A 16,982-nucleotide genomic window follows, 5' to 3' on the forward strand; every position below is an offset into this window, starting at 1 on the left:
AACAATACAAAATGTTTTATTTATTTTATCAAACTTTTCTTCTGACGATGCTGTCTGTGTTGAGCGCTCAGTGGATCTGCGTTCGACTACTCCGCCTAGGCTGCACTGTCGAGTGCAGATCCACTGAGCGCAGTGCAAGCTAGCAAGACAGAAGCTAAGATCGTTGCAACATGGCAACTGCCTCAACGCTACCCGAAATTGAACCTCCCCCACCCTCATTCAGATCTGGCCTTTGGAACTATCTTGGTTTTCATGTGAAGCATGACCCTGATGGTAAGCGCGTCATGGACAAAAGTAAAACAGTATGGTCGTGTCCAAATTCATGGGCTGCATCCTCCTGAGGACCCGGCCTTCGCGGTCTACGTGGGCCGGGTCCTCAGAAGGTCGGGTAGGCCGGAAGTAAATGGCCGTGGAATTGGACGGTCTAGCCTTCTGATTAGTGTCACCGCTGTCTCGGTGGAGTTTAATAAACTCAGCCGTCTGCTCCTTGCTATCTAAAATATAACAGGACACTGGCGTAAATTCTCAACTGTCTCATACTTCTGTTTAATCAGTTTTCTGTTTGACGTTTAGTCAGCTGTGTAAAAATCAAGGAGGAACCCACCCAGGGGATTAATAAAGTTTTATTTTATCTAATCTAATAATTTCAATCTCAGCCAAACCGATTTACTCACGAACAAATAAAACACTGAAAAAAGCCCAACAATAACATTTTTAGGTTGTCTAAGTGACTTATGTATTACGTTTAACCCGAGCAGCGAAAGTCCGCGGTGATCAGAAAATGATGTGCCGGGAGTTGTGCAGTTCTCGGCCGCATCAGTAACCCTCGAGCTCCCGGCTAGCTATCGAGCTGGTGGGTAGCAGACGTCTCCGAAAACGTCGAAGCACTTTTGCAAATATGCGATATCTTGATAAACAGAGCAGATATTTGATGTTTACACAACTACTTTCTCGCCTGAAAATATGTTAAAAGTTTATTTTGTGACCCAGAAAGAATAGTATGAGTAATTTTAAAACTTAGTAGCGGCCGCCATTGTTGGAAACTGGAGTTTGGCTGGGTCGCGCTATGAATTCTGGGATATGGTGGGCCACGAAGGACACACCCGACCCATCCTTCAAATTCGGGGAAAAGGAGCGACGCATTTGTCGGCTGCATTCGGAGGAGTCTACGAATTTGGACAGCCTTCGGCGCGTCGCTGTGACGTAATCGGTCTACAAATGCGGCCTCAGGAGGATGCAGCCCATGAATTTGGACACGACCTAGGTCGGATGTGCCACGCAATGCTCAATCGGTGGGAACTAGTGCGTTAGCGCAGTTAGCTTGTTAACGTGTTGACGCCATCCAGCCCCATGCACGGGGCAATCCGCGGTTACTCGTTAACAGAGGTTTGCCGTGTTGTGGCGTTAACGTCATTTTAACGAGATTAATGTTGACAGCACTAGTGGGAACACAACGAATATGACTGCACATTTACTCCGACATCATCCTAGTGCAGGGGTGGGCAAACTTTTTGATTCGTGGGCCACATTGAGTTGTAACATTTGACAAAGGGGCCGGAACAGGAGCAGATAGATGGCATGCTTTGAAAACATCACCTCATTGGGGGAAAAAATACACATCTTGGGATATGGAGAAAACATGTGCTTTAATTTCCAATGAAAATGAAGAAAAGCATTACAATAAAATCTCTGACTTCGAAATTACTCTTTAAACACTGAAAATCAAATAGATGAACATTTTATTTTAAAGCACTGAAAGTTCTGTTATCCTTCAGGATATCACATCACTCTCCTCCTGACTCTTTTTTTTTTTTTCTTCCCAAAAACGGTAGGAAATGCAGATGTACTTGTCCTGTTCCTTTTATTCAATTTGTTTCATTGGTGCCAAAAGTCAACAACGACCAGTGCAAGAACGAAACAGTTGCATCAAGTCAGTCTGTGAAGCGTTATATTTGATCTGCGCGCACTGTTCATTTTAACAACGTGCGTATCACGGAGACACACACATTTTAATGGGAGCAGTGTTGTTGGTCTCCTTTTTTAGCCAGCGCATCAAAGTCTGGAGTTAGTTTTGTTGTGGCGATTCTCAGGATGGATCTGAGGTGTAGGTTTGTTAACTTGGATCTGTGGCTGGCTTTGTTGATGTTCATGACGCTGAATGTCTGTTCACACACGAAGGTAGAGCCGAACAAAGCCAACATCATCTGCACTTTTCGCCTTAGATTTGGAAACGCGGCATCATTGAGTGAAGCATAGAAGTCATTTAGTTTCAGAGAGCTGAACTTCTCTTTTAAGGCAGGGTCGGACTGAAGGTCGATGAGTTCGAGCTGAAGCTCCTCTGGAGCTGTTTCGGGGTCTTGTGACAGAGGAAAGGCCAGTGACTTGTCAATTTTATCGAAATCCAAAAACCGACAGCAGAATTCTCCGTGCAGTGCATCCAGTGACTCACTGTATTTCTTTACTTTTGCTCCGGCCTCTTTCAGCGTGGCTAGTGTAGGAAAATGAGTGAATGACTTGTTCAAAATCTGCCTGGAGAATAAAGCCAGCTTTGATTTGAAGGCTTTCACGTTTGTGTGCATGTCATGCACAAACTGCTCCTTCCCCTGCAGTTTCACGTTGAGCTCATTCAAGTGTGAAAATACGTCCGTAGCAAACGCAAAGTCACACATCCAGCTCTTGTTGCTCAGCTCAGGAAATTCCTCAGTCTTCCCCTGCCGCTCCAAAAACACGCCAATCTCCTCTTTGAGCTCCCACACTCGTTGAAACACTTTGCCCAAACTCAACCAGCGGACACGGGAGTGATAAAGCAGGTCCTGGTGATCCGCATCAGTTTCCTCCAAGAACGCAATGAACTGACGGTGCTGAAGTCCCTGTGCGCGTATGAAGTTGACAAGTTTCACCACAGGATTCACAACATGATTCAGCTGTAACACCGATTTACAGAGATTCCTGGTGGAGGATGCAGTGGAGAAAAATGACATCCTGGTCAGGGTTTTCATCTTTCACTTTATTCTGGATTCTCCTCAGCAGGCCATCGTTTTTTCCCGTTAAATTCGGAGATCCATCTGTGGTGACGTTAACAAGCTTACTCCAGGGAAGCTTCATCACATCAGAATTGCAGGGGAAATAAAACATTAACAAGGTTAATTTATTAATTTTTTTTCAAGTTTGGCGGGCTGGATCAAAACGTTTGACGGGCCGCATGTGGCCCCCCCGGGCCGTAGTTTGCCCATGCCTGTCCTAGTGCAAAGACAAGTGGAAGCAGACAAAAACAACAAGCACGCATGCTACAAACTTTACCCGAGTCATTTAGACAGCCGTTAGCACATGATTCTCCTTATGGGGACCTGATATGTTTAATATGCTGCTGAGAGTATACCCCAGAAGAAGCGTATCGTATAGCTTTTGTTTTGGAAAGAGCCATTTCTCTGTAACAAACTCTTTTCCAAAGATGAGTGATTTCTCAATCAGAGATTTATTATTTTATCCCTTTGTTTCAGCAACATTAAATTTAAAAACTGTACGTTTGTGTTAATATAGATGTATAATTTTAATAAATGACAAATTAAAAAGGCATGAAAATTTTTTTATCGAAAAAAATATCGAACTGTGACACCAAAGTATCGAACCGAACCGTGAATTTTGTGTATTGTTGCACCCCTAATATATATACACACACACACACATATATATTTATTTAAGCAATGCCCTCTCTCTCCACTTTGCCTAGCCTGTCAGTGAAACCCTGTGACCCGACACAGCACTCATCACCTCACCAACAACAGTTTTACAACTCAATTAGCGAGCTCTAACCTTTGAGCAGACTATCATTATTCCTCAATGCAGCGACCCGTTAACTGGGTCCCTCTGGAAAGATGAAAAAAATGCCCGGAGTCTGCAGATGTGTGCGGCTGTGCACATGCGGCTAGTTAACAGTCAGTTCATTGCGAGCAACTAATGCTCCAATGACTCACTTCTCATCAAATCCTAATGACTGACCCAGAAAGACTTCATGATTGCAATGCAGAGGTCAAGCCTGTCCTTTACTGCTTTACGTATGCAGCTCTGACCCACTCAACCAGACAACCGATGGTGGTCAGCATGATAAAAAGCTCATCTGGTCTTGAGTGCACGAAACAGAGACGAGAGAAGGAAAGTGAGCATGCCAGGAAAGAAATGGCAAATATTAGTCTCCTAAAGCAAAAGATATGAACAGTGGAAAAGAAACTTAGCACTGAAACAGAAATTGGCAGGATAAAAAAAACAAAACAAAACAAAAAATTCACTCAAGTGATATACTAACAGCACTCTGTGTTTTAATAGCCATGGACATAACACTGGTCTGACAAATGGTGTGAGCTTTATCTTTACCCTGTGCTTTGCCGCATTATGCTGAGAGCTGTGGTGGCCCACAAGTCATCTCAGGCTTTGAGTGTCTCCGTTTGTCAACAACTTCCTTTTTCCCTTATCATCTTTAACTTTCCCTTCTTGTCCTCTGAGACTAAATCCCCATCATTATCAGTGACAGCAGAGAAACTGAAAGGCATACATCACTTTAAGGGGGCGCTGGATGACTATCTGTGCCATTCAACTTCTTTCTGATCCCCAGACTCGATAATATGCGTGTACAGGCGTGTGGCTGCACCTTGGTATTGATCCCAAGTGGGATTATTACATCTCCGCAAAGGCTGTGCTGGCCACCTTCATTTTGTCTCCTTATGCCAGTAGAGACATTATGCTAGTCGGTAGCACAGCAGGGTAGCCAGCTTAAGCCTTGTGTGTGTGCGTGCACACAGTAACACTGTCTCTTCACAGAGCATTAGGAAGGGAGAGTGGGAATGAGGTGGAGAAGCTAGCTCAGAAAAGCTCCCTGTGGAGCTGGAATGGCAGCCACAACAATGAAGAATTTACCGGCTGATACAAGGCGAATACAAAATCTGCAGGACTGGATGTTGTTGGAGTTACACTAATCTGCAGCCATACTCCAGCATAAATATAAGGGCATTATTGTGGTCCAACAGCAGCCTTAACACATTTACATGATCCGCACTTAGATTTCCAGCAGTAGAGCCTGAACATGACACAGAATATGCTGCTTACAGATGTGGTCTACAAGGGCTTCTAGCACCAATCACAATGCAATGCTTTTAGATGAAATGTTGTACTTTGCATATCGTTTGGGATTTCTGGCAATCATAGAGATGAATATAGCATATATGGAGGAAGGACCAAACACAATAGAGACATAACGAACTAATCTACCTTAAACTGCAGTCAAGGACGTGCAATAATGAGAAAACCAGACAAAACAGGCAAAACTCAAATTATAACACACAGTAAGCAGTGTAGGAAATAAAGTGCAATGTATAGTGCTTGCATTCAATCAACCAAAAGTGGGCCCTGGGATTACAAACACTTATAGATGAAAAGCACGGAGAGAAGACGTCAGTTACACACACCTACTTTGCTTATGCCACAACAGTGTGAGCCACGTAAGACTGAACAGAAATTTGGCTAACATGCAAATTAAAGCAAGTAAAATATACAAAACGCCAATTAAATGGTGCTTTAAGCCCAAAACACTTGTTTTTATTCTTTGTTTTTAAGAAAAACACCAAAAATATGGGAACAGTGTTACAAAACTGTTTTAATTCCCCTCTGTGGCCAGTAGATGGCAGCAACAGCACATGAGACTCCTTCAGCGCCTTAACACCAGCTTCTCATCCATCTGCTACACCTTCCTCTTTGGTTGGCAAAGCCAAGCTACAGCATTCTAGGGTCCATTTTAAAAACTCTTCTTAATCAGGTTACGTACTAGTGACAAAAATGTTCTTATCTGTAATATTCTGGACCAACGCACAGATCATCAAGATTCATCTGCTGCTCCCCTGTGCAACCCCAAGCTACACTTTGTACATTTGCATTATGCATAACCAGTGGGGGTCCAATGGGTAAACTGCCAGTCAAGAAGAATTAGACTGTAAAACAAATCATGTAACTAAATGGCCCTGAGCACATTATATTTATTAGAAGCGCTAGCCGAGGTTTAGAGGAACAAAGAATATGAAGCAATTACACGAGGCCGAACAGAACTATAGATGGCTGCTCATGATACAGACTTAAACTATGTAATTAATTACTAATTACAGACCTGGGCATTTAAAAACATGCAGGTCAAAATAAATCATATGCTACGGCTGACATGAATAAATCTCAGTTTAACCTCAGAGATCTCTCTTCTCTCAGAGTCTTTTTTTTCTGCTTGATACTTGTTTTAGTGTGTTGCCATTTTGGCTGATACTATTCCTATAAAAAAAAAGATTTCTCTCAGTCTGTGATCTCCAAAAACAAAAAACTATACAAAAATAGATTTATTTTGTTTATTAAAAAGTCAGTAAGTTAAGTCTCAGATCTAGATGGGGCAGCTTGACAGAGAGGATAACAAGGGGAATTCAGCCTGCTGACTCAGGTCCAGATGGCACTTGACATGTCAGGGTGAGGTCACGGAGTTTCAGGGGTCCCAAAGCTGTCCCTTAACCTGTTCCATAACCACAGCGGCACCAGTGTTCAATGCCACTGTTGTCAGTGAGAAGTCATCTCCAGTAATACAGGCGCATAAACAAACTCTTCCCCTGAGGCCTGAGAAGCTGGTTCTGGTCTTGTGACAGCAGAAAACAGAAAGAGGTCTCACGCTAGCTGTAAAACTCATTCTTTATAGTATCCTTCTGCTGTGCAGCAGCAAGAAAGAGAAATGAATTACATGTAGACAAATATTTTCTCAAACACCAACTCTTGACTCTAATTAGCTGATATCTGATTAGCAAATAAACAATTTACGACTGCAGCTTGCAAACCTAGAATGAAAACTAAAGACATGAACACGTCATTACAAACCAAAAAACAAAAATCAAAAACACGAATAAAACGACTACATGACAATAAAAAAAGAAGCCCTCCTTCCTTAACTTTCTGCACTCAAATCAGAAAGTAATGAACTAAACAAGCACACTTAACTTCACTGATCAACCTCACAACCTCTGTCACATGTGTCAAATTTGGCTCTTTGTTTATCACTAAAGGTTCTTAATAACTCTTGGCCAATCAGCAACAATGTGTGTCTCACGCACAGGTCACCTGACGAGACAGGTGGTTCTCCACAGCAGCTGGGTGCCAACAGGTTAAGACAGAGATTGAAAACCATAAATCTTTACCGAATGTAAAGAGAAGCCTGTTTATCCTTTTGGCACAAGTTTTTATTTTATAAAAAAAAAAAAAAAAGGAAAAAAATTGTCGTCCTTCATGTCTGAATCTATGTACAACACAGATATGGAGACACATCCATGCATCTACAGCAGATTGTGTGTCTTTGAAAGGCACATTGTGCTCACAGGGATGGAGCTATAAGGGAGTTTTATATTAAATTTTACATCTGTGTGCAGCCACTAGCCTACCAGCAGAACTATAATTAGAATGTATTGTTTTGCTTGACCTTATTTTATAAAGGCTAATAAGATTTTTTGTGGACATGTTTGCATGCAAAAGGCCACTCCAAACAAATTAATTTATTTGATTTAATTAATTGAAGTACAACAATAAACTCTATACGCCTGGCCCTGACGCAACACTCATTTTCCCCAGTGAATTTTTGGGAAACGCCTCCTCAATTCAGATTTCCCGACTCGGAGCAGACAAACCCCGAGTTAGCAATCCAAGATGGCGGCAGTGAATGTAAACAGTTGTGAAACTGTAAACCTTTGAATCTGTACTGCCACTGTTGTGTATTTGTGACTTAGTAAAGAAGCCATACACAGAGCACTGACCAGGCTCTATCCACGAATGTCTTTTTTAAACACAAAAGTAGTATTACTGCTGCACTGCGTGTGATGCGTGAATGACTCCAGCATGCCAAGAACAGAAACAAATCCTGTTTTTCCTCGCTTTTTCTGGAACGTGCCAACTCATGTGTGATGTCATGAATTCTGATATCAAAGTTCCAACATACCTGGAACGTGGCCTCTTTGTTGGTCAGTCTGTAGGAAGAACCAGTACCAACCCCTGCTGGCCTCAGGGGTTGGTACTGGTTGGTGCGCATGCTGCCGGCTGTAACCCATAATTTCCTTCAGGATTAATAAAGTATTTCTGATTCTGATTAAACTACCCAAATGAACTGCAATTTAAGAAAAAAAAAAAAAAAAAAAAAAAAAAAGCATGATTACTCAATCTATAGTAGTTTACCCTCTTTCATTGATTGTGATACTGGTGAGGTTTTAGGTTTAGGTTGTGCACAAACTGCCTCAGATTTCTGCAGCTGAACAGCCCATAGGTTTCATGATTCCCACCTGCCCATTTCCAATTTCACTCTCACACAGAGGATAGTTTCTTCTGTGTGAATTTACAGCTGTTCAATGTTCTGTCCATGTTCTATGACAACCATCACGTTGACTTCATCACATTTGTTTCTGTGTATTTGTTGCTAATGTACCTGATTTGTATGTGAGTTACTGCCTGGGAATCAACTAACCATCAATCACCTTGGAAGTCTCCACTGAATTTGTCATTTGCAGGAACAGATAATGATTAAAGTGCAGCAGATGTTAATGGCTAGGCAGTGGAGTATTTTCACATTTCGATCAATAAATTCAGAACTTCTAATCAAACTAAGTGTTCGCTCTCTCAAGCTGTGAATGACTAGAAAAACTGCTAACGTTACTTCAAGCCTCGGCCTACACGGTCAAAGGAGCCAAACACAGTTTTTTCTGCGGATGTTATACACTGAAAACTTTTCGTTTGAATTATTTTTAACAGCATGTATCATAGCAACATGTATTCAAAAACATAAAACATGCTTTAACATAAAACACAAACAGTTGCCAAGAGAGTTCAAAGTCTTGTGGTCATACTAGGGCAATCCTTTGATTCAACATTGACTAACTATTAAAGTTAAACAAAATAAATAAATGTTATGTCGCTTTTTATGGGGTAAAATCTTTAATCAATATCAAAATCAAAGATGCTGAGAACACGACTGCATCCTCAGAAATGTGGTTGCATTCCCATAAAGACTGCCATGGTATGATGCCTCTGTGGAAGCAGACAAAGAAATCCTGGAAGGGAGTGATGGCTGCTGGTGGGATGGGGGGGTGGAGTGGACCAGCACAGTTTAGGCAGAGGAACAAAAGATTACCCCCTCTAGACAGCCATTACTCAAACGGGCCCAGCATGGGAGATCATGCTCCCCCACAGCAACTCATGAAAAAGGGGTTGCATACCTCATCATGACAGCAAAGTAATCCCCACATAGCCAGCTCGAAGGAAACAAACTGGGGACGTGGACTGTATATATCAGGCAGATGTGAGGGACAGGTGAGAGCGTGAGGGACTACGTTTCACATTCCTGAAGAGAGGAGTGTAAACGGGGTTCTCCAGGGAAACTCATACAAAGAACATGAGAAGTGATGTTGAGATGTCCTGTTCTTCTTACCCTGTCATACAGCATTAAAGTGTGACTCTAAGCACTGTGCTGCAAACTTGCTTTTGTCCCAGCCATTATCCACTCGTAGGCCACGCTACAAAATCCTCTGACGCTTGCTGGACAAAAGCTGCCATGTTTTGGCCGGGCGATTCCCATCACTTATGTTAACAATGGCCGTTTACACAAAGTATTATCCTGCACTGAGAGAAGGTGTATGACACACGTGGCATAAATGTAAAATTCCCATAAGAAATATATTACATTACTGTGCTTGTTGTAGAAATAATTTATGAGGGAGCAAAATGCCATTGCCTTGAAACACTGTTTTAATTAATTTTCTGCTGCACTGCCACATCTTTCGTTGCATAATATTACACATTTTCTTCAAGTATGCATGTTCGAAGTACATGCACTGATATCACATTGACGAAAAAATTCTTAATGTAATGTGGTGTAACGAGAATATCCACACAGTGCAGCACAGCTCAGGATCAAGGCAACCCTGTATCTGTCCTGCCCACATTAGTCAAAGCAAGCTTATCTTCTCAGTGCATGGGTAAAAGCACACAGCGTCACAGGCAGGGGCTAAAAGGGGAAAAATGAGGGTTAAGCTGCTTTCAATATTAGTTCTCTCTGAAAAGATGACTCCATAAATATGTAGAAGCCATGAATCCAGGCTTTATTTACAGGTCAAATGACTGGATGTGTGCAGACAGACACTGTGGGTTTCTAGGTAAAGAATAGAGAGAACTGAATGGAAATGTTGAACTGAATGATAACATTTTTCTGTTTTGATCAGAAAATAATTTCTGGTATGATCTGCAGGAGAGGGGCATCGGCACAAGTGTTAATTCTAAAGAAGATTGACAGACTGAAAGAACACCAGCAGGAAAAACGATGAGCAGCCAGACACATAGGGAAGCATTTCAGAGCATGCATGGAGTACACGATGCATCACCCAGACAGCACCGAAAACGTAATGTGATTACACGAAAACACTGAGCCCAATTTGCATTTGATATGCCCGACTAAAAAAAAAAAAAAAAAAAACCACCCCAAAAAACCCCAACAACATAGTAATCCATCGCTCAAGACAGACTACAGCAGTCAAGGGTCCTTGGCAGCGCTTCCCTAGCTGTGACGTTGTGTAATTTAAGGAACACCCTGATACTGCTCCCAGGTGATGACCAAATTTAGGGCAAGGCATACTGTACCAAAAGAGACAAACAGACTGCCCCACAATTTGATCTGCTGCCATCCTAACAGCCCTGCCCTGAGCAAATGTAACCGGAGAGCTCACTGTTTGTATTGGAAACTCGAGCTGCCTTTGCAGTCAGGTGGGAAAACAAGGTAGGGGACTTTAACCTGCATGTGCAACATAAAAGTGCTCAGCAAAAACAGAGGGAGGGGTTAGAGAGCCAACAGCATGCTGTGCATGCAGAGATGAAACACACCTCTGATTTGCATGCACGCCTGGATTTTAAAAACAACAAGTGGACTGAATGGCAGCGTAACAATGAGGCCTTAGAACAACCTGCTATTGATCTACAGACTCTATGAAGTGAATTCAGGACGTAGCAGGTGATTCTACTCCTCGAGTTTACCTGGAAATACCAGATGGAGATATCAACATAAAAAACAACAGAGCACTTACTTCAAAAATAAAGAGGATAGAGTCCAGCTCCTCCCTTTGAGATTTGTTCCCTGAAACACAAAGAATACACTTTCAGTACAAAGTTTTTAAAACGTTTTACCTGAAGCTATGCTGCATAGAGCTTCATCAATAATGCAAAAATAATATGGGCCATTGCATAAACATTCATTTAAATGAACGTGTATGACCATGAGACCGCAGTCCCAGTGGGAATGAATGAAGGCAAGCTCAATCCACTCAGTTACACTAAACATAATCAGATTGATTCTCTAAGTACCGCTGCTCTGGAAATGTGGGGCAAACGGAAAATAACCTTTGCTGTAGCACAGAGGGCAAAGAGAGGGTTAATTATTGAACCGCCACTGACAGCGGCAGCTAAATAGTTCATGTGCAGTTTATTACAAAAAAAGCTTTTACTCACCTTTTTGTTTTAAGTTGCTTTCCAGTGTAATGAAATTTTCATAGAAGATAAAATAAATCTGAGAACTGTTGCTCTCAAAGAATGTCTTCAACTCACTCTTGTCAATGATATCTGGGGGAAAAGAAAAAGAAACTCAATTAACTTTAGTCAGTGAGAATATAAAATAATAATTAAATAAAAAAGAAACAACAATCACTTTTATTCAACAGTGTATTCAACGTTCAAGGTTTGTTAATGTAGAGATTTTCCCCTGTAGTCTGTTTTGAGAAACCTGGATGCTTTAATGTTGTCTGTGTGACACCAATCACAGGAGTGACAGTGAGTTCCCATTAGTTCCCCATTTAAACAGAAAACTACATACATTTTAAAACAAAGCAAATTGCTTCACTTCCTTAAGCAGTGTAACTTCTCCCACTCCTCACCTGTAGCCACGGGAGAGAACTGCTTTTTGGGGACGTTGAGAAACTTTTTACCCCAATCTACGATTTCACAATTTGAAAAGTGAAAGATTTCTAAATGATGCTTTTACTGTGAAATGTGCATTTTATCCAACAAAGACAATTTTTGTATTGTTGCCTCTGTGGTGGCGCACAGAGGCACATCCGTGCATTGGTACATAAATTATAATAAGTAACTAATAAGTAATACATGTTAAGCTGGCACTACAATGAATAGACCGATTCCAGTGCCACCATGTTGCACCTCAACCGACTACAGTGGTCCTTCTGCTCTGGAGCCTCAGCCTGGTACAAGGTTCTGGTTAGCTTGCAATCAATCTCCTAAACAGAAGGCAAACAAGCTGCAGTCCATCACAGTGAAATAGATGCTGTCTAATAGATTCATCCTCCCATCCAACCGCTTATTTAACTCAATCCATCTCAGCAGTTATGGTGCAAAAGGCGCAGTGAACCACGCACCGGTCCACTGAGATCTGGCAGAGGGACAGAGAACCTTACCTTCTCCCATATACATGCACCTATGGCTAATTAACCTAAAATGCCTTTGGGAGAGAACCAGAGTACGCAGAAGGTCCCACAGGCACAGGGAGAACACAGAAACTCTACACATAAAGGGCCCAGTCGACTAGGAGGTGCAAACCCAGAACCTTATTGTGAGGAATCACTTTAAGGTTCTGCTTAAGCTAAACGAGTCGCAAAATATACTTTTGTAGCCCCCAAGGCAAAGTCCATGTGAGGGATACAATGCAAAGCTAAGAGCACTTAATCTAAAGAATGGTAGTCACAGTTTAACATGGAGACAAAACATACTTGCAAACCAAATAAATGTTAAAGAAAATATCAGTTTGTGATTTTTTTCCCCTTTTGTTTCCTTCTGTTTTTTCAAGATTGCAAAACTCTCAGACAATATGAGGCCATTGTTTCAGTTACTGCTGTGATGAAAGTCTCCTCCATGTTTCAGCCAGTAATACTTTGAGTTCATCTACACTGGAGGATGAATAAATGAGATGACTTTTTTCCTCCATGCCATCCAATAGGGCTCTTTGGGATTTAGGTCAGCACTCAGGAAGTGCTATTGTAAGACAGATTTTCTCCTGAGCAAAAATACACTTTAACAGGCAGCTGGGATGCTGGAAGAGACACTTCTGCTTGATATTTAACTAATACACATGTTTAAGCTTCCTCAAGCATTAATCTATCTATATTTATTTACAGCTGTGGTAACTGTGTTTTTCAATGCATTAAATAGCAGTTTACACACACACACACACACACACACAAAAACTATAATTTCCCATATACATTTCCCAAAATGATTCCTGGCAAAACAGAGCAATTAAGCTTCACCTTCTGTTCCAATTCTCCCTCTACTAAATGGCAAATTGGAAAACTCCCAGAAGCTGTCCAACTCCCGGGGACTGCTGGAATGATGAATTACGTGACAAAGACAAAGCTTTGCCCTGAGATCAAAGCAGGGATAATGAAGATGCATGATGGGAAAACTGAGTCAAAGTAATGAGTGTTTTACATTTTTAGCCTCGATTTAGGAAAAAACAAATAATCATGTCATCATGGGTGAATCCCTAGTGACGCTGCTGTTTGACAGTTAGATGTATAATGTAACGACTAATTGGTGACACACAGTGAGATGACACTGACTTTCTACCCGACCCAGTTTTACTACCATCAATGCTTTACAGTTACCTTAGCTTGCCCATAATTACTGTAGACTAACAAAACTACCTGATGATATCCGCAGATAGGCAACCTCCCTGCCAGCCAGCAGCTAGCAATTTAAACCAGTGTAATGCAGCTATTATCAGCCCAGTGCTGTAGAAACAGATGCTCGTTTTCAACTGAGAAAGCACAAGAAGATGTACAAGAAAAAAGAAAAAAGAAAAGCTACATTAATCCCATGAGGCTAAGATTCATTAATCATGAAACAAAACAGTGAAGCATAACCAAGAATAGCTCCATCAGGAAATTCAAATGTCTGTATTATTTAAACTACCGGTAACAGACTTTTGATTTCGTTAAAAAACACAGAGAAAAAAAAGGGGGGAAATTTCTTTTAGGTTTTTATTTCAGCTAAATTTTAACCACTAAAAACAGTTGTAAAGAGATGCTGGAAAATGTAGGATAACAAAAAAATAATACTAATAAAAAAAGATCATTATTCCAATCTTCCCATTTCCAATCCAAATCTAAACTGATTTTAGGTTATAGATTAGATTTAGACTATCAGACTGTTTTAGATGAGCCAATCTTAATCACAAAACACATTGAACTGAAGGAATTAGCTCCGGTCAACTGCACTGTTATAAAAATAACATCCAACACTAAAATGATTTAAAGAAATCTAATGAACCTTAGTCTCCAGTCACACATGCCTATAGCCAGCCACCAGTTGCTATGGAAAAAAATATTCCTCGAGTGGTTGCAAGTGGCTGCAGGCAGTTGCTGCAAAATCAACTACTAAAGCCCCAGTCGCATGATTTAGCAGTAAAGACAACTATTACTTTAATGTAGAATGTTCTCCATAAGGTAACAAGTGCCTTCAGACAAATGCATCTTGCATGAACACTATGGGCCAACCCAGGAATCTGCGAGACCAAAGAAATCACAAGGTCAATCAAAACATACTCTGTGTGACCGATTTAACCCAGAGACAGCCACCAACCTCGAGAAATCACTCGCTAGCCACTGAGGGAAAACAGAGTGAGACTGCAGATGAAGGAGGCTGAAATAAGCCTTCAATGGAAGAGTGCCTGGGCTCTCCCTTAGAGCTACAGTGAGAAGCTTGGTCGCTTGGGAGCCGCTCAGAGTAAAGTAGCCCCAGATGCACAGGTGGAAATATTCTAGTTATCCAGAATCAGAAATGTTGCACAGAATAATACACCAAACCTTTTTAAAGGCTCATGTTGCTCAGTTTGGCGTTTCTCTGCTACTAGGGCTGTTCGATATAACGATATATATCGGATGACGATATAAAAACGTCTATCGTTTCATTTTACGCTATTGTTTGTTTCGTGGTGTGGCAAAATAAACTGTTTACGGCAATATTTTTTTCATCGTTTTGATGGCCACTGTAGTGGCTATATTCATTTCTTAAAGTTCTCTCTTTCTCTTATATTTAATATAACCACACTACAGATGGACAAGCGCCTGTTTTTATGGGTTGTCGTTAGCAACAATGACGGTAAAACCATCGCATGTCCACTTGTTTATTTTCCACATTAACCTTTCACAATAAAGCTCAAGATCCTGTTGAGAATTTTCAAAATAAACGGAATCACATGAAAAAGTATGCAGAGTATTGACGGATGAGAAACAAAAAAAAAAAAAAAAAAAAAAAAAAAAAAAAAAAAGAGTTGTCAGGTGCTAAAAAATAAACCTTACACTCAGACGTTAGAATAGGCTTTTCCCCGCAGCACGCCGTGTAATAAATACTCACAAAGAAAACGGCGGCCTTTAGACAACAATTCTGATGGCAAAAGAGCCAAACGGGACAGGCGCAAAAAAAAAAAGAAAAAAAGAAAAAGAAAACTGCGGCCTTTACAACTTCTGTCTAAAAATGTGTAGTTTCATGCATCGGTTAGAACACTTGACTCCAGGTACATGACGCGCAGCTGGAAACACTTCACCTACCCGAGATTCACAGAATTTACAGAAAATATTAAATTTTTTGTGATTTATATCGTTATTGGGACGATAGATGTTTTATATCGGGATATGAGATTTTGGTCATATCGCACAGCCCTATCTAGTTAGTGTGAACCATAAAGAATGATTATAATACTGTTTAATGTGAGTTTAGTGTATCTGACGGACGAAAGCCAAACCAGTTCCACACCACTGAAGTTGAAGCATTTTTACAAACCAGTTCTGGTTCATCCGTTTCATTCAATGATACGCTTTCTCCCTTCTCATTCTCCATCGCCGCCATGCTTTTTCCACCATGTGCGTATGAAAACAAAGGCACCGCACATGCACGTTTTACCCATATTCTATTGCAATATTTAATTTTCTTATCGTTGCCCAACATTATACCAGTATTACTGTGAACAGTATGGTATGGCCCAGCCGTACTATCCACGTTACTATTTTAGAAATCAAAGTTGTTATGCACATTTGTATAACATCATTCCCCTAATTCCAATCTTTCAATCACTTCCAGGAAAAAAAAAAAAAAAAAAAAAAAAAGGTTTATTATCTGGCTCAATGAGTGTCTGTGTCTGGTAAACCGTGAGCCCATGGGCTGTAGTAACGTCACAAGCTTTTAGGACATGCTGCATATGAATGCTGCTAATGAAAAGCTGAGAATGACCTCTAATATAAACAAGCCCCTAACAATAATCAAACAAAACATGCAAAGTCATAGTGGAAGCAGGGCTGACACGTTATCATTTAGAACAGAACAGCCGCTTTAATGACAAGAACATACACCAGTCAGTGCACATCAGAAAACTAAAGGTATACTTGTTTTTCCCTATTGTAGGATCTGTACACCTAAGAATATAAGACAAACTTGTCCCTATACATTATTATTAGTTAGTAAAACTGTACAGAATATATTTGAAATAAGATTAAATGGACAGGCATTGGGGCAAACCATTAAAAAAAATGGCTAAATCAGCAAAATGCAGAGGATGGTAGCTGCCCACCTGACAACCCTAACTCTACTATGTGTTATCCTTTGAAGCTAGTGCAAGAACCCACAGTCACCTCTGAGCACAGGAAGAATGAAGGATTATTCACTGCTTTCCCAGTAGCTTTGAAAACATGGAAGAAGTGCAGATGCACAATCTTTAACTTGGATTCAGCACATTGGCCTTAACATGTCCTGGGTATAATAAACAGTAAGAACTTGACCTTACAATATAAAAGTGCCCTGAGATGAAACTATGTGTACTTAAGAGCTCTGTGGATAAAATACAATAAAAAAAGCCTTCATATCAAACAGATTATATTAGAAAA

The 16,982-nt window shown here is 40.8% G+C and overlaps 1 protein-coding gene across 5 annotated transcripts in view; it reads right to left on the minus strand.

Moving 5' to 3' along the window:
- ralgapa2 (Ral GTPase activating protein catalytic subunit alpha 2) overlaps positions 1 to 16,982 on the minus strand; it is a 98,909-nt gene that overhangs the window by 70,297 nt on the left and 11,630 nt on the right. For all 5 annotated transcript variants that reach the window (XM_040048966.1, XM_040048969.1, XM_040048967.1 and 2 more), the window contains exons 2-3: positions 11,548 to 11,658; positions 11,127 to 11,176 (exon numbers count right to left, since the gene is read on the minus strand). In XM_040048966.1, coding sequence (XP_039904900.1) covers positions 11,127 to 11,176; positions 11,548 to 11,658 — 161 coding nt within the window. The remainder of the gene's footprint in view (positions 1 to 11,126; positions 11,177 to 11,547; positions 11,659 to 16,982) is intronic.

This window comes from Simochromis diagramma, unplaced genomic scaffold (genome assembly GCF_900408965.1).
Source record: "Simochromis diagramma unplaced genomic scaffold, fSimDia1.1 OVJJ01000305.1, whole genome shotgun sequence".
Taxonomy (NCBI): Eukaryota; Metazoa; Chordata; class Actinopteri; order Cichliformes; family Cichlidae; genus Simochromis; species Simochromis diagramma.